The 18,795-nt window shown below is 44.5% G+C and overlaps 1 protein-coding gene across 3 annotated transcripts; it reads right to left on the reverse strand.

The window, feature by feature from the left end:
- Positions 1-10,281: 10,281 nt before the first annotated feature.
- Positions 10,282-14,707, reverse strand: LOC147622656 (pentatricopeptide repeat-containing protein At4g14050, mitochondrial-like). 3 transcript variants are annotated; one of them, XM_086822207.1, is made up of 8 exons: positions 14,507-14,707; positions 14,343-14,432; positions 14,180-14,253; positions 14,006-14,082; positions 13,729-13,882; positions 13,554-13,633; positions 12,269-13,463; positions 11,949-12,171 (listed from the first exon to the last, which is right to left on the reverse strand). In XM_086822207.1, the coding sequence occupies exons 1-8, from the start codon at positions 14,665-14,667 to the stop codon at positions 12,095-12,097; spliced, it is 1,908 nt and encodes a 635-aa protein (XP_086678333.1). In that variant the 5' UTR covers positions 14,668-14,707; the 3' UTR covers positions 11,949-12,094. The 3 variants fall into 3 exon arrangements, with proteins under 3 accessions (XP_086678332.1, XP_086678331.1, XP_086678333.1); XM_086822206.1 differs by having other exon boundaries at positions 10,282-13,460; XM_086822205.1 differs by having other exon boundaries at positions 10,282-13,463.
- Between the last annotated feature and the right edge of the window lie 4,088 nt (positions 14,708-18,795).

Consider the following 18,795-nt stretch of genomic DNA (forward strand, 5'->3'; position numbering starts at 1 on the left):
AACAACTTAATCACAGTCCAAGCACCTCTGTAATCCCTATCCCAATTCGTCAATACTGCTCAACAGCAAACGAATGCAGCAACAACAGAGAGGACAGTTTGCAGGACAGATCCATGATGTCCGACAACGATGTGCAAATCTACATACGGAAGTCAATAAGCTGAAAGTGGAGTGTAACGGTAGAAAGCATGTAGGCAGACAGTAGAAAAGCGTACCAACAAGGAACAGCTTTCAGAAGAGGTGAAAATGTTGGGTTTTCAATCAAACTGCCTTAATAAAGACACAAACAAAGAGCAAGAGGAGGCGCTGCAATAAGCCGACATCCGCATTGCCAGCCTCAAAGAGAAGATGAAAAAAGTGGTGCATCAACATACCACCATTGAGGATCAGCTCAATAGATAATTCAACAAAGGCAGAATAGAACTCCAAACAGCTCGGGCAAAATTAGTGTCATTGACTTGGAAGAGCCCATGGAGGTGAACTGATGATCAAGGACACAGTGCGAGCTGGGAAGAGCATGCCATACAAGAATTGGAGGCATGGCGTCGGTGACAGAAAACACGGTGCACGCCCTACGGGTTCCACCATCCACATGCAAATCATTCCACCCCAAGCAACACAGGCGAAAGCAGAGCTTTGACAGAATCCTCGGATCACTAGGACACATCCACCCCTGATTTAGTCAGTGAGAAAAATGCCAACTTCAAGGCCACCGCATGATACAAAAGTTCAAGGGAAAGGAAACTTAAACTTAAAGTCCACCGCATGATACAAAAGTTCAAGGGAAAGGAGACAACACATGAGACACCAAAGCACAAGAAGGCAATACAGCTCCGACCCTAGCTCTAGATAGCATGTCCGCCCCATGGAAATAAAGGAGCAAGCTGTGGTGCTAATAAAGACTCTAAAAACTTTGGAAGATGAACTTGCCGCTATCATATTACTCAATGCAAACTATGAACAACAGAACAGAAAGTATGAAGAGAGCAGCATAAGAAAGACAAAAAAAAAAAAAACCAAGATGAAATGCATGCAAACTATGAACAACAGAACAGAAAGCTACACTCAAACTACTATAGACTGCAATTATATGACAAAAGCAGTCAGAAACATAGAGTGGAGCTTTATAGTGCCCAGAAGGAAGAGCGCTCATGGATCACCAACAATCTGCTTCACAAAGGAGCGGATTATTTGTATGAATGTGGTAAATACATGGTAGAAAATGGACTTCGACCACCTCCAATGTGGCTTCAGGTAGTAACTTCTATCCACTCATTCCATCGCCCCGCCCAACATCCAACAAAAACCCCAACACCACCTGCCAGCAATGACCCTTCTAGGCAGTGCATGGTAGTTCCACTGTCTTATGACTGACTAACATCAAGGAAGAAGCAGCAGACGAGTCCAGAGGCATGGATCTGCCTGCTCTCCCAGACCACCCATCCACTGGCATCTGCCTGACCAATGGTATAGCCATCTTCCAACTATGGCTAGACTTTTTGGAGCGTACTATGCTGCTAGACAACGTATGGCCTGTCCCTGAGCCAGAATTTCACGCCCAAAATGACTTTCCTGGCCTTGGATGTGATCCAAAGAAAGCTGCAAAATATGCCAAATGCCGTGCATCGCTACCCTACACTGGCACGTCAGGGAGACAGGTTTGATCCATTTTGTTGGAGGGGTCGTACATTCAACTGGGCGTGCTTCCCCCCGGGCTTCTAAAGAGTTGACCTCAACTGAAAAGCCTCAAGATATGCTTGCAACAATTGCGGATAATCTGCAAAATAATCCTCATTTACCCACTTGGCATCAATAGGCAAATAATTCTTAAACTTCACAAGGTATCTCCTGGAAAGCTTTCCTGCAGGTAGCTTTCTCTCCTTGTGAAAAACAATCTGTTCTGGCTAGAGGATCTCCTCAACCTCTTCAATCTCTGGTGGATCTTCTGTGACAGGCTCATCAGGATCTGGCCCCACATATTTCCGAAATAGACTCGCATGAAAAGCATTGTGAATCTTCCAATGACTAGGTAAAGCAAGCCTGTAGGACACTTCATTGATCTTCTGAATCACCTTGAAGGGTCCATAATAGCGAGGAGAAAGCTTAGGATATGATCCTTCTCGTCCTGGCCTCTTTCGAAGCCTAGCCTTCTCAAATTTCAGCAATACCCAATCACCTTCTTTGACTTCCATGTCCCTTCTATGCTTGTCAGCAGCCATTTTATGCTTATCCTGAGATCTTGCACGCACTTGACCAAAGGCAACATCCAAGTCACGAACATATTCATCAGCTCCAAAAATCTCATCCTTGGTACGAAGGATGGGTGGCAATACCACTCTGCCATAAATAATCTCAAACGGAGCCTTGCCCGTGGAAGCATGGATCGTATTGTTGTAGGCAAACTCAACAAGTGGAAGATACTTCTCCCATGCACTCTTTTGATCTGCCACATAACACTTCAACAAATCCAACACGGCTGAATTTGCAGCTTCACTTTGGTCATCCGTTTGGGGATGATAAGCTGATGAAAACTCAAGCTTAGTACCCATATTATCAAATAAAGCCCTCCAAAATAGGCTTGTAGTCCTGGGATCTCTATCCCCAACAATGGATTTAGGCATACCATGATGCTTGAAAATATTAGCAAGAAAAAGCTTTACCATATGATCAGCTTTGATGGTTTTCTTGACAGGCAAGAAGTGAGCTTGCTTGCTAAACCTGTCCACAATAGTCCAAATAGCATCATTCCCATGCTGGGATCTAGGCAAATCCATAATAAAATCCATCGTGATACTTTCCCAAGGTTGCGAGGGAATAGGCAATGGCTGAAGCAAACCTGGAGATTTTTGCCTGTCAAATTTGACCTTTTGGCAAGTAATACATGCACGCACATAAGCCTCAATGTCTTTACGCATGCTTGGCCAAAAGAAATACCTCTGAATCATGCGAGTAGTAGGCATAATACCTCTATGACCAGCATATGGTGGAGCGTGACATTCGTCCATAACCTTTGGACGCAAATCCTTCACCACACATAGGCAATTATCCTTCATGAGATAACCCTCGTTGATAACATAAGAGGCATGTGAATGACCAGCCATCAAATCAGTCCATATATGGCAAAAATCAGCATCCAAATGATACAAATCTCTCATAGCAAATAAATCTCCATGAGAGGCCACTGAGACTGCAGCAACATAAGGCCTCCTAGATAGTGCATCGGCCACCACATTTTTCTTTCCTGGGGTATGCACAATCTGAAAATGAAACATGGAAAGAAAATTTGCCATTCTCATCTGCTTCTCTGAAAGCTTGGTTTGAGATAGAAAGTATCTCAAGCTTTGATGATCTGTCTTGACTACAAATTCAGCCCCAAGAAGATAATGTTTCCAAATCTTTAAGGCGTGAATTACAGCCAAGAGCTCTTTCTCATAGATATCCATATGAAGCTCAGCATCATGCAAACGACGGCTCTCGTATGCAACTGCATGCCCTTCTTGATTTAGGACAGCTCCTATGCAATCACCACAAGCATCACATTCAACCACAAATGACTTGTGCAAGTCAGGAACAATCAATACTGGACCACATATGATCGCATGCTTGAGCTGCAAGAAAGCATCCTGTTCCTTTGAAGTCCATTTGAAAGCAGTTTTCTTCTTTGTGAGATCATGTAGAGGAGTGGCAATCATAGCAAAATGCCTTATGAAACGCATGTAATACGAACATAATCCCAAAAAACTACGTACTTGATGTACGTTTTGCAATTCGGGCCAATTCCGAATAGTCTCTATCTTTGCAGGATCCATTGTAACTCCATCTTTGGATACAATATGTCCCAGATAATGAATCTCTGAAAGGAAAAACTCACTTTTCTTGGCATTGACGAAAAGTTTATGCTTCCGCAACTCTTCGAACACTGTGACCAAATGAGTTCTGTGTTCCTGCTCATTCTTGGAGAAAACCAAGATATCATCAAAGAAGACTTCTGTAAACTTGCGATGGGTTCGGAATATCCTATCCATCATACGATTAAAAGTAGCAGGAGCATTGGTGAGACCAAAAGGCATTACCAAGAATTCATATAATCCGAAGGCTGTCCTGAATGCAGTCTTATGGACATCTTGTGGCACCACGCGTATCTGGTGATAACCACTCTTCAAATCAAGTCTGCTAAAGCAAGCCGAACCATCAAGCTTATCCAAGATATCATCAATACGTGGAATAGGAAATCTGTTCTTGATGGTAAGCTTGTTCAAAGCTATATAGTCCACACACATACGGAATGATCCGTCCTTCTTTTGAACAAGAAGCACAGGAGAGCAGTAAGGTGAGGAACTGGGTTGAACCAAACCTTTCTCTAAAAGCTCGTTTACCTGCTTCATAATTTCTTCTTGTTGTGCAGCACTCACTCGGTATGCGGGCTTGTTAGGTGGAGAACTACCTGGCACAAGATCTATACGGTGATCTTCGGGCCTTTGGGGAGGTAATTCACCTGGCAATGAGTCAGCAAAACAATCGTTGAATGCATTAAGAAAATTCAGCCTATCATTAGACATAGCATCCACATTTTAATGATTTGGTACAAGACTATCACGCACAAAACCAAGTACGCTGAAAGACTCTTTTTCATTGCTTTATTAATTTGGATGTGTGATACAACTGGGATAGAATCCCCTTCTTTGCCAGCATCAATAAAATGCATGCGGCCTTTATGCATAAAAGAAATCATATTGGACTTGTAGTCTTTGCGGGGCTCAAGCCTATGGTGCCACGGCTTGCCCAACAATACATCACATCCATTTAGAGGAGCAACTAGAAAATGCTCATTATCAAGGTAGCCCTGGATATGGATACGCAACTTCCCAATCAAAGGGGTAACCTGCACCTCTTTGCCAATAAATGCAGCTTCAGCTTCAATCTGAGGTCCCATGTTTTCAACCTCAATACCCAATGCAGCTGCCATTTGCATAGAGATGAAATTGTCAGTTGCACGGTCATCAAACATGAAGAGTGCGGGCTGATCCTTGATTTGCCCCCAAGCCTTGCAAACCATACGCTCTTTTGCATCATGACCTGTATTTCCTTGCACATCAGGAACTGCATGTACATTAGCTTTGGTGTGCTTGTCCTCGTGCTTTGATTTGCGATCTGGGCATTGCCGAAACATGTGGTCTTTGCTACCACAAGAAAAGCATTTTCCATCCTTAGCATATTGCTCTCTTTGCTCCGGGGTTAATCCAAATTTGTTCTTCCTTGGGCCCTGTTCTTTTGATGTGTTATTTTCAGCTTTACCACCCTTGTAAGGCTCCCGGAAGTTCTTTTTAGGTGGCTGTCCACCCTTTTGCTGATTTGGGACAGCCTTGTCCTTCCCCTTGGAACCTCCTTGATCTTGCTTGATCTTGAGTACCAATTGCTCCGTAGCAAGAGCAGAAGCTGTGAGTTGTTGCAACGTATGTTTCGGATGCAATTCAATACCCGATCTATATGCTGGTTGCAGTCCAGAACGAAACTTCCTCTTTCTTTCATCCTCTGTGATTTGCATGAAGGGAGTCACTTCCAGCAACACTTTCCAGAATTTGTTAACATACTGTTGCACACTCTCATTATCTTTTTGTTCCAGCCTGTCCCACTTTTGAGTGAGAGTTTGCTCCGCATTGGGTGGCAAGAACTGAGCATAAAATCTATCTTTGAATTCCTTCCAAGTAGAGATGGGATCCTTGGTGATCTTTTCAGTGATCCACCAATGGGCAGCAGTCCCTTTCAAAAACATGCTAGCATGGCGCACCTTTGATTTTTCTGTGAAATCCTCATCGCTAAAAGCAATGTCGAACTGTGCCACAAATGCTAACACCTTAGAAGCATCATGTTCACCATGAAAGACATCAAATTTGACAGATTTATCACCTGCTTTGAATTCCTTGAGCTTCCTGGCATGAGGCTCATGGTCTTCTCTTTTTCTTTTCCCCTTATCCAACGGGGTAGCCCTGTCTGCATGGGCTCCATGGGCCGTCATAGAAGCTTCATGGGGCACGGTGGCATGTGCTCCACGAACTCGAAACTCAGATGCATGTGACTTACGTGCATATGGCATGGTCTCTCCATGAGACAACTCAGAAGGCAAAATTTTTCTGGAAGTAGACCTGTCACCATGAGATACATATCTTGCATGCATGTGACTTTCATGCCCTCCATGAGCACTGGCATACATATATCTATCAGGCTTTGTGCCTTGTGGAGAGGATGCATGACGAGAGGTGACAGTCACCTCTTCCTTTTGCATAAAAGATTTCAGCCTCTGGGATGCGGGATCTCCATGCTTCAAACGAGGTGGATTTCTGAATTTCAGCTCTCCGTCATCCCCCTCTTTGATATCACCTTTGTGAAGGAGATAGGCAAGTGCCAACTCCCTTGGTTTCTTGCCCACTTCACGAGCCATTGATTCAAAAGTTACATCAACCATAGCATCAGCCTTCCTGGCTTCAATAGCACTTTGCAGATGGGGATCTTCATGTAAAAACTTTAATTCTTGCTCTTGAGCCTGCAAAAGTTTTCTCATATGTTCCATTTCAGCCCTCATAGTATCAGGCTCTTGTTCAGGCATAACTGTCTTTCCTGGAGACAGTTGACCTTTGATTCACTATCCATAACCCTTTCAAGGGGCTTGTGCCTACCACGCAGGGCATCAGACCCACGAGAAGCACTAGATGGACCCCTCGAATTTGGTACTTCCAAAGGGTTGCCTTGGCTGTCCATTGTGTTTTAAGTTTGCTAAAAGCGGGATGTCCAGTACACAGGTTCGTTTCCCCACTAGGAAGAGGGAAACAACCGTGCTCTGATACCAATGAAACCGATCCCGTCAAGTGGGAAAGACTCCGTTGGACACCCACACGCTTAATAGCACAACTTTAAAACCACAAATTTGAAATGGACAACTTAAAACAACTTGAAATTTAAATGAAATGAAATGGAAAGATGGACACCAGCACTGGGGCCGGAACGGGCCGACCCCCCCCTCAATATATGATATATTTATTGGGAGTATTTAATAAATACAATGCTCCATGGGTTCCAAGAACCAGATAATGTCCATGTACATATGAAAACAGTACCAAACAAATAGGCTCGAATTTCGATGTAGAAGCTCGAAGCAGAACGACCACTAGTGTGGTCCAATCTCTACGGTCCTGTGCTTTCACTGGACTCCGCGGAGAGCGCCTCACTGGTGTTCCGAGACCACGCACAAACAGGCGCTCTCGTACTAACGCCTCGCTCTCCCGATCTCAGCACCTTTGGACCGAGGTTCTCCAGTAAAGCTTGGACAACCCGGCACCGAACGGGTGTGGCCGTAGAGGGATGAATCCTTTAACAGATTTAAACATAAAATACTTTACTGGAATCTGAAATTCACTTACTTGTAGATGGTTGATAGAAAAACCAATACTTGTGGTGTTTGTGCAGAAGATGAAACCACCCAAGAGATGTGAAGTCTTCTTGTAGCCGCCAAAGGAAAAGAAGTACAACCTCGTGCAAATAAGCAATAGAAAAATTGCCTTGGGAGAAGTAAAATCTTGCTGCAGGAACACAGCCACCCGTTGTATAGGAGAAGGTGGCTCAGCCTCAAGAAGCGTGGAAAAACAACCAGTATAGAGTGGCCTGGCTGCAGATGAATGCTCTGACTGCAAAGGGGTAGTGTAGGTGCCTGCAGTGGAGAGAGGTAACCTGCTGGAAGAGATGCGCAGGAAAGCACACAGGCGTCTACAGAAGTACCACGCTGCCTGCTGGTCCAGGAGAAGTCGCCTGCTGTAGTACAACCTGTAAGAGCAAGAAGCGGTTGACTGCAGCCTGAATTGCCTGTAGCGCAGGGAGAAGAGCAGCCGCCTGTAGTTGCAGCCAGCCGCCTGGGGAGAATAGCCGCCTGCAGTGCAGTTGCAGCCAGCCGCCTGCAGTGCAGTAGAGGCAGTCGCTTGTATGGGTGGTGGAGCAGCCGATAGGACAGCCAGCGTAGGAGATCGCCGGGTGATGAACCAACGCCAGATAGATGCGATGGGTGTGAGAGAGGCCCTTGTTATAAAAATTAAGGTGTAGTTAACTTTGGTGATACCCACGTTTGCATGTGGGGGGACTAGTGGGGGTAGGTGACCATGCCCACCCCCACACTCACTTAAAAGTGGGGCTCCCCACCTTGGCCCCTAAGTGGGTGCCCACTTTTAAATAAATGTGAACACCTATCCTTATAAATTAAAGGGTTAGAATATAAAACATTAAAACAACATGTGCGACATACTTACCACCTGTTCACATGCACCAAAACTCGTCAGAATACAGAGCAGACTTCACGACTCACTGGCAGGCGTCCCCGCTCAGTAAGTAACACGTCAAGCAGGCAAACACACAAATACATGTCATGCGAAAACAGTTTCAAGCATGCAAATCATGTGTGCATGTGCAAATAGTAACATGGACATATCTCCCGTTCATGGAACAAGTACAAAATATCTGTCGGCACAAAACTGGCACAACAATAAAAACATAAAAACCTGGTCTTCCTATGGAGTGACAGTCCCATAGGTAAGAGACAGTTCCAGGCACGAGTTTCCCTATGGTGTGACAGTCCCATAGGCAAAACACGGCACGAATACTGGCTCTTCCATGGCGTGACAGTCCCATGGGTCGAACACAGTCCAGGTCATACACGGGTGGCACTGGTCTGGCTCCCGTCCATACGACACCATCCTGCTAACACACGGGTGGCACCAGTCTGGCTCCCGTCCATGTCAGCAAAATACTGGCCTCTTCACAGGAGACACCGGCCTGGCCTCAAGTGAACGAGACGCAAAAACTGGAGATGGACCAAATGGTCGGCCAATTGGTGACAGCGTGCCAAGTGTTGGTGAACACTGATCCTCTTGGCTAGGATCACTGGCTGCTTCATTTCACAGTTGTGAGGAATGTTAGCTTATATGACCTTGTCCTGGGGTTTCTATGTAGTTGATGTCCATTGATGTCCATTGTATAAAATCCGTCTTTAAGTGGTCTTCATTTTTCTCTTGCATTTTATTGTAATCATATTCATTATGTTCATACAAGCACTGTGTTATTGAGGCAATTGTAACTAAGGAATTGGGTAACCCCACCATGGGAAGAATCGTGAAGCACATTGTGGCCTTGTTAGACAATATGTGTACAATCGTGCCCGTCACTTCAGAGCATAACACATAGACTAGTGGCAATGCCCACCACATGGTGGCTAGAGGGTTCCAAACACAAAGGCGGGAGAGAGGAATTAGAACCTCAAGATTAGACTGCAGGGTAGCCTGCCCATTGGGTGTTCATACCCATTTTTAATGTGGGTGTGAACACTCCCCCTTATAAATTTTTGACTAAGTCCTAAACATGGATTTTGTGACTTTTGATAGCCAGTTTTGGCACCTGCAAAAAGCCAATCACTAATCAACAAGCCTGCAAACCTTCTTTCTCCGCACACGTACAAAATGCAATGCATATGCAAATATACATTGGAAAACCCCGTTCTCAAGCCATGTATCTCACCCAGGGATCTAGTCATACTAGATGACCCCGAGCACCAGTGTTCTTGGTCATACTAGTCACACCTCCAAGCCTCCTAGTCACACTAGCACTGCCAAAAGAGCTACATCATATCAACAAAGCTCCCATCCCTCTGGAAATACCAGCCCATGTCACAAGACTACTGATCATATCAGCAAAGCCCAAACAGTGGACATCCTGAGGGTGATTCACCAGTCAAATTGGTGTCCAAATGCATAGAAAGGTCCAATGAGAATCCATCTTTGCATTCATTTAACCATTACGCAAGAAACGTTCAAAGAAGAGAATCATTATGCAAGCATTAATCTCATTTGAAGAAGAGAATCATTTTGCAAGCATTAATCTCATTTGAAGAAGAGAATCATTATGTAAGAACCATCAAAAAATGCAAAAAGAACCTCAAAGAGTTCTAGGCGGCCGTCATCTTTCACCGATACAACTGCAGCTCTGCCCAACTCTTACAGGCCTGCCACGCGTACGTAGGGTGAGGTGTTAACATGAATCGCAATGTGACACATACCTACTGCCCAATTGCTTCCGCACCTGTTGCTAATATGATGAAATTTCAATGCCACCAGAAAATTAAAGTGCTAAAATACCTCAATTTCATAGCTTAAGTTATGTGATAGATGCAAGCTCTTTGGGCTGGATTGTCTTTGCAGTCCGTCTTTGTTTTCCCCATATTGACAGAGAGCCCACGAAACTTTCAGATTTGATCCAAGACATGTATCAACTTTTATATAACCTCCTGACTGAATGCAAAGAGCACCACATGATCTGTGCATATTACCAAAGTTGAAGGCCATCATTACTTCCCACACAAATCATAATCATCAATTCTAGCTCATCTATGCAGAGACCATATAGAGCGGGAGAAAGCGGGCAGCTAAAGGGTTACATCCCTTCTTTCAGCTTGTGTTGACATCTCACCTTCTTATAAAGGTGGGCAACTGCCCTTCTACATCCTACTTCCACCCTGCTCTTTTCCATTTTCTCCCATAGGCTTCTTCAGGGTACAGTATCAATGTCGATTGATGCAAGCCATTAAAATTTCTTTCACAGCCACCTTCAAACAGCTGATGTAAAGAGTTCTTTATGTTATGTTATCCTCCAGCAATGAGCCACATCCATGTTCAAGCCCTGAAAAATGCATCGAAGAACTTGCACCATTAATGGATGCAGCATCCTCCCACAATACTCATCTTTTATAAGATCCATACAGTAAGCGGGCTTGCACACGCAGGCTTATACAAAGCCTTCTCCAGCCCCCATTCTCCTCATTCTTCTGCACTGTGCTACAGCCTACACCTCTCCAATCCCTCTCCACTTTGTCAGCAGCTTGGAAGTGCAGCAAATCAGCAGCAAGAGTCTCCCCTTCAGATAATCTGGCAGACAAAGTTTCTGGGATTGACTTGGGTAGTCCAAAAAAAATTCTTCAGTAAAATTTGGTAGTTCTCTTCAGTTTTCACTGTTCAACCACATTGGCAGGCTTGCACATTGTGCAACTTGTTCCCAAAAGTAAGAGTATACGGTAGTTTAGGTGCCTGTTGCTTCTGAGATAGTATAACTCTCTCGATTACTCATTTGCAATAGACACAATCCATACAGATTCAGCGTATGGGACTCCCGCAACAATCTTGCTTCATAACTCTCTATGAATGCATGTGCATGTCTATGCAACTCTCTATGAATGCATGTGCATGTCTATGCTCCTGCCAAAATAGTCATGCTCATCATGACTTGCACTGCAATGCCTCATCTATGCCAGATCAAGACTAAGTGTTGCATGAAGTATTTAAATCTGAAACTTTCAAGATGCACTAGCATCAGCAGCAGCTCTCACAAGAGCACTTTCCATCCTTGAAAACATGAAAGTGGCTTGCATCTCTGCAAAAAATAGTTCGCTGCTCCACCTTGGATATGAGTGCCACAGATGCATGACATTGATCACGGAGCCAGAGATTTTTCACAACACGTATGGGCATCCCTCCAAGTACATTAACAAGGCCAAATGCAATAGCCAGCTTTTCACAATGACCCAAAAGTGCATCTTCCTTGTCCAACGTGTCCAGTAATATGGACTCAAAATCAGATATCTGCATTTTCCTTAGTTCAATGCAAAGATGCTTTAGTTTTGAATGAAGATCTTTATTCTGAGAATGTTTCGTATCTCCTTCCACAAATGTATGCACAACTCCACCAATCTCAATCCAGCTCTTTCCTAGCTTTTCACCTGCTTGCATATCCACTTGCAACTCCTCAATCTTCTTCAAGTCTTCCCACATGTTAGCATCAGCATAGATGTTGGACATCAACGTGAAAATAGAAGCCTGTTTTTTCTCCATCCTCACAGCCCATTCAAAGGCTTGTCTAGCAATCTCAACATTACGCCACTTCCGGCAAGCACTCAAAATGGTCTTCCATGTCACAAGGTTGGGTGGAAGAGGCATCTTTTCTAGCATCAGCAAAGCCTCATTGAGTTGGCCTGCCCGACTGAAGAGATCAAGCATGCAATTATGGTGTTTTATACCTGGAGTGATGCCATACTCTTTGCCCATAGCTTCAAAATACATGGACCCCTTTTCGACCATACCTGCGTGACTGCACACCGAGAGAACAATAAGAAAAGTAGTATCATTCGGGCGCACGCCTTCTTCTCTCATTTCCTTAAACAGATGAAAAACCTTTTCACACTCACCACGCCGGGCATGTCCTGCAATCAGTGACGTCCACGACACCACACTTCTTGCTGGCATCTTGTCAAAGACTTCCCATGCTTCCAACAATGAGCCTGATTTGGCATACATGTCCACAAGAATGTTACCAACTAGAGGATCTCTTTCATATCCACCTTTGATTACCTGAATATGTATCTCCCGGCCCTTGTCTATAGCTCCTGCGTTGCTGAAGGATTTCAAGCTGCAAACATGCATGCCCGCATCGGGCGACACACCCTCCAGTTGCATTTGTTCCAAAAAACTTGACACTTGCTCACCAAGCCCATGATCAGCATAGCCCGCGATCAATGCAGTCCACGAGACTACGTCTCGAATCAGCAGCTTCATAAGCACTTCTCGGGCCTCTACAAGTGATCCAAATTTGGCATACATATCCACCAAAGTATTGCCCACTAGATAGTCCCTTTCACACCCTGCTGCCACAATCCAAGTATGTATTTCTCGGCCTCTTTCCACAGATTTCAACCTGGCACAAGCCTTAAGTAGGCTCAAGAAAGTATGCGTACTTGGATGCACATGATTCTCATGCATTTTCTCATACAAGCTGAGAGCATGTCGGAATTCCCCAGATTCGATGTGCCCATGAATGAGAGATGACCAGGAATACTCGTTCCGGTGGACCAACCTGTGGAAAACCTGCTGAGCATCATATAAACCACCACAATCCACGAACATAGGCACTAGGTAGTTCCCGAGCATTTTATGAGATTCCAGCCCATGGTTGCGGATATACTTATGCACACGCTTGGCATAAACTAGAGATTTCTTCTTTCTGCATTTTTGCAAGATGCCAATAAGGCTGTCCACTGAAGGAGGCTTGACCTTTTGTTCCAAGCACGCAACTGCCTCCTCGGTGCTCAGCGTTTCCCAACCATTAGTGTCTCGTGTTTCCAATCTAAATGCATCTGTTTGAGCTACACATGTAGCACTATATTTTCTCTTATTCCCATGTCCCACTGGCTCCCTTGGCTTGGCATGGTCCACCCCATTTGGTGCAGTGTGATTGCCTACTAATGAACTCGTCTTGCCCATTCCCTGTCTTCTAGATTCCTCCTCAAGCTTGAATGCAACCCACCCAGGGTTACTACAATCACCTAGCCACAGCGATTGCTTTGTAACTTTATGTTTAAAATCTGGTGCCCTTGGGTTTGTCTGCTGAAACCCGCTACAAACTGGTTAGACAAAACTGGCCACCAGCATGATATCTGCAAATGAGGTAAGCTAGTATTCATGGTGTACACTTACTTTGCTCTTTCTGTTGTCCCACCACATAGTAGGATCCATGAAGTAGTCCTCCCACAAGCAGCACTTGGTATTAATGGTGTCTGCATGCATAAACACATGCGAGGCCATCTGTCGATAGTGTCCTGTCAATCGGAAAATGGGAATGTGATGGCAAAAACGGGGTATGATATGAAACCTGAACTCAAACATAGGGGAGGGTCATCCCATGTGTCCGCCCCACTGCACTTCTCTTCAAGCATATCTTTGACCCAACTCGGATTGTTCCAGCCATTTATCCACAAAGACTGCTTCGTAAATTTATGCTTGAAATCAGGAGCTTTTGGGTTCCTCTGTGTCAGAAAACAGCCAATTGTCAAAATGACCATACAAAACCATGCTGAACACATCAAGATGTTAAACTTAACCAAACCACAGCTATGAAAGGCATACTGCTGGAATTTATCTGTGCTTACTTTTCTTTTTCTTTTGTCCCACCACTGAGAAGGATCCGCGAAGTACTCTTGCCATAAGAGCTCCGTATTTGGCATGTCTGCAAGCATAAGCACGACGAAAACCGGCTGTACAGAGTTTATGGGTGGATGCTTTGAGACTGAACTTCAAAGGAAAAAAGTAAGATAGAAAAAAACCTCTTTCAGGAGGACTGTCCTGTCCAGTCACAGCCTGTCTTCCCAACTCTTCATGATCACACATGTCTACCAAGCTACGTTCAAGCATCAAAATGAAAAGCTATTCAGTAACCTCATTTAGGGCATGCAAGTGGTTTTTGAACCATAAAATTTCATGACTCACCTTTCTGCTGAAGACTCAAAAGTGGGGGCTGTTTGGGTTGTCTGTACAGAGAGACTGCTCAGCTGCTTTGTGCTTGATATCTTAATCTCTCTGTTGAACCCAGCATAGACTTGTTAAATTAACGTTTGAACGCACTGTATTAGCATGCAAATGGTTTCGCTTACATTGCTCTTTGAAGGGTCCATCCATAACCGTTCAGTGAAGCTTGAACTACAGAAGAAGAAAATCCCAACTTTCCAACAGAGATAAGCTGGAGAGCCCTGCAGCAATCTTCCATAGCGACTCTCCAATGCAATATGTTTGCATTGGAAAGTACATCTTCCATAGCCACTCTCCAATGCAATATGTTTGCATCATCTTAATTTTTTGGGAACAATAGATATTTATATTCCATATACAAAAGAGCTCTTGCTATCTTTACCCCCACTTACTATTAAGCAAATTACAAATTTGGTCCCGTCTCTCCTCGTCCCAAAAAAAAAAAAGATGACCCATTAAATATGATACCCGAGGTACATCCCTTAGGAGTCTATTTTCCCAACCGTCCCCTTTAGTCCAAATTTTCACAATTGGTCTTCTGCCCAAGGGCTTTTCAATTAAGGCCACAAATGTATGCAAAGGCTACTTCTCCTTTTGATACCATCTCCTGGTTTTGGGACCAAATTTAGGATACTTTATCTCCAAATCATTCCTTATGTAAACCTGCCACATATCAACAATTGTTAAGATGCCCTAGTATGTGTTAATATCTCTACAACTTGGACCTAACTCAACCTATTCCAGCCTGCAGAACCTAGACTAGCTCAACAAAAAGGTTATCATTCAAATTATTTACACAATATATAAATCAGCACTGATGATGTACACACTTATACATCAGCTCTAACACATCTAAACCCTGACTAGACCCTTTTTGAAATAACAACAAATTCGTGGAGTTCTAAATCCCCCATAAACAACAATGTCTAATAAGACTAAATATTACATTAATGGCCCCTCCCTCTTCATTCAACCTCCACACCAGCAGCCAGCAACAAAAACTCACCAAACGAGAAAAATGGCTGGCCAAATATCCCAATGCCATCCTTGAGAAGCAACGTCTTCAGAAGGCCCAAGCACTTTTAGAGCAATACCAGTCTCAACTTGAACCACCACCCATTTTGATAACCTTTAACCCCATATCGGAGTGCGCGTTGTTCCCCATTGAACCTGAACTTCCACATCGGGTCAAGTAGGAGCCCTCGTAACCGCTCCAGGCTGAGGAAGATTCGTCGCTAACATGACGTTGACAAATGATGATTTTTTCCCTCATGCACCTCCTCATCCTCCTATGCCTATTCCACAAATTGCCAAGCCCAAATCCCCCGTTCACAACTTGAGGTGAAAACTGACACAGAGTCCGACAGACACTCACGAGGTTCGCACACCAAATTTGTTGAGGAATTTTATCCTCCTACTGCAACTACCTCTCGACCTCCACACCTATCAAATAAGGCCCAAATTGAACTTCCATATACTATTGATGGTCCACCCTATGATCAAGGCCCCGACCCTCAAGAAGCCCCTACTCATCAACGCGACCTGCCCGGCCTGTCTGCCTTCCTTTCCTCCCAAATCCAAATGCCCATTGGAACCTTGTTAAAAGGTAGTCGAAATTTATGGAATGACCTTTGAGATTGGATGGAACACAAAGTATAGGCTTATGTAGACGGGCAAGCTCCAGATTCCTCGGATGAATCTGAGCCCCATCATTTAGACTTACTCCATCACCACCACCCATGACCCAAAGGTGCACCAACAATTTGCATCAATGCACTGGGACAATACTTTGAAGGTGATGACACAAACACAGCATTGCCCATTTCCTATAATGGACATGTGGTCAAAGGCATCCTGGATGGAGGTGCTGGTGTAAGCATCCTCACACAAATATGTTGGGAAAATTGGGGCCAACCACGCTGATCCCACCACATTGGTGATCAAACTTGCGGACGGGAACCTAGTGCATGACCTCAAGGTCAAAGTCTGTGACATGATATTCCACCTCACATTTGTGGTCATGGACTTTCGTAACGCCTCCTATGATGCCATCTTAGGTTGGCCCTTCATGAGACAAACCCAACTGCTCCATGGGACCTACATAATGTCTACCTCTACAAAGCGTCTCAAACACTTAAGGTCAACTTATATACCTGGCACTCACATTCCATGACCAAATCTCCCCTTGCTGAAGATTATGTGACCACCGCCAGCAGCGACGACGATCTCTTTGTTTGTAATGCTTGTCACCAGGCCTTCGATGCCGCGCAAGTGGACGTGCGAGTGCCATCCCCAACCACTTCTATCATGAATGACAAAGTCAACCATGGCTGGCTGAAAGTCCTTGCTACGCTTGACACCCTCCTTAGTCACACACTCAGCACACAATTCTTGCTCCCAAATGGCCAGACCCTTTATGAACCCTATAAATCCATTGCCTCGCTTAACACCCTGAGTGTAAGCGTAGCTCCACAACCTACAACAACCACCCTACGGGTTTTGATAAATTTTTCCTTTTGCAAAAATATGTAAAAGAACCGTGCCTTGTTGTCTCCCACAGCTATCCACAATCTTTTCCCATGGGAAACATGGGTCTCTCTGGGCAAACCATCTCTAAAAACTGCCCATTCCAAAGTTCAATAGTTCAATTGATGGGTGGACAACGCATACATAGCCTTGGGTCCTTTCCACAAAATGTACATACTGTATCTAACCCATTAGCTTGTAGGTTCTATGTGATTCCCACATGTGAGACAAAGGAAGCAATCATCCTTGGAGAAAGCTAGGTCCAGAACGCTACAAGTACAATTAACTCAAGTGACACCATAGCTACCCTCAAGCTTCCCCAGGGCAAGGTAACAATGATCCTATGGGACAAGGAGTACATCGACTCAGATCCTCTGCCTTCACAAATTGCTTCCACAAAGGGTATTTTCACACCCTTCCCACAATTATTGGTAAGTCTTCCACTGCCCTTGAACTACCCAAAGAATTAAACCCACCAAGAATATGGATTGGACTCCCAACCGAGAATGGTCTACAACGGTAGCAAGCCCACATATATCCTATGGTCCACACAAACCAATCTCATATTCTTGGAGGCGTGGAAAGCTCTTGGAAAACCCACACTAACAAAAGAAAACACTTATATTCAAATTTCACATGAAATGCGTTTAATGAGTGTTGGGTCTTTCATTCCTAAAATTTCTATTGGAAATAACCAGTTGGAGTGAAGATTTCATGTCATTGATGCAGGGGCACTCCAAGGCCAGATTATCATTGGAAAGGAGTGGATTGATGCCACTCACTGCCAAATCAATTGGCGCGAACAAACGGCCACCATGGAAATCAACGGCAAAAAGGCCATTGTCCTCTTGTGTCCCCCAAGAGGAAATGATACACACACACTCACCCCCGACTCCCTTTCCCCCTCACGCCACATCCTCATCACCAGCATTCTCTCCTATTTTCACACCCCATGAATCACCAAAACCAGTCAATCGGCCACTATCGACACCATCCACAAATGACAATCAAGCCTCGTCTCGTCGACATTGCCTCTTAACTCTACAACCTCGAACCACCCACACTGCAAGCACCCCGACCTCATATCTTTATCATGACAATCAATGGTGGGTGCCGAAGAATCTTCTTGTTGCTCAGGGATTCTACAATGGTTACATAACTATGGATCCCCAAGCGCAAAAAGCTAACTAAGCCAACAACAACCACCAACCCTAAGACAAAGCTTCAATGTTGGCAAGTCCTCGGCCACCTGTTGGCAAGTCCTCGACCACCAACCCTAAGACAAAGCTTCAATGTTGGCAAGTCCTACGAGCACAAGGCTACTATGAAGGCAACACTCGCCTCTGGCTACCCAAGCATGTCGGCTGTGATCATTCTCCAAAACAACTCCCCAAAAAGCCACGACAAAAGGTCCCACAACCAGAAGTTTGGCAACCCCAAGCACAGCAAAGCCAACAACGCTGGGTGCCTACCAATGTGCTCCAAGCACAAGGCTTCCATGAAGGTAACACACACTTGTGGCTCCCCAAGCCAAAATAAAAAGCCAACAACCACCTCATAGCTCAAAGCCTCGTCGACAAAAAAGCTGGAAGCCTCGCCAACCATGGACCTTCATCACTCGATTAGTGCTTTTCTTTTGTTGGTCTCTCCTTCCCAAGAGTATTTATTGGGGTTCTTGAAAACTACTTTTGGTGAATCTTAGAATCCATTTGGAATAGGAATTGTAATGTTAAACATTTTCTTTATAGTTCAATTTGATTAGTGCTTCTATAAAAGGAGCTTCGATATTAATCTAGAACTACTAAGATGGAATATTGTATGCTAATAGACGTTGGGGTGCATTAGATAGTAAGGTAGATAACTAGTAAGTGAGTGTGACTATGTAAAT

This window comes from Cibotium barometz, chromosome 28, assembly GCF_041138505.1.
Source record: "Cibotium barometz isolate CiBa-2024 chromosome 28, ASM4113850v1, whole genome shotgun sequence".
NCBI classification, from domain to species: domain Eukaryota; kingdom Viridiplantae; phylum Streptophyta; class Polypodiopsida; order Cyatheales; family Cibotiaceae; genus Cibotium; species Cibotium barometz.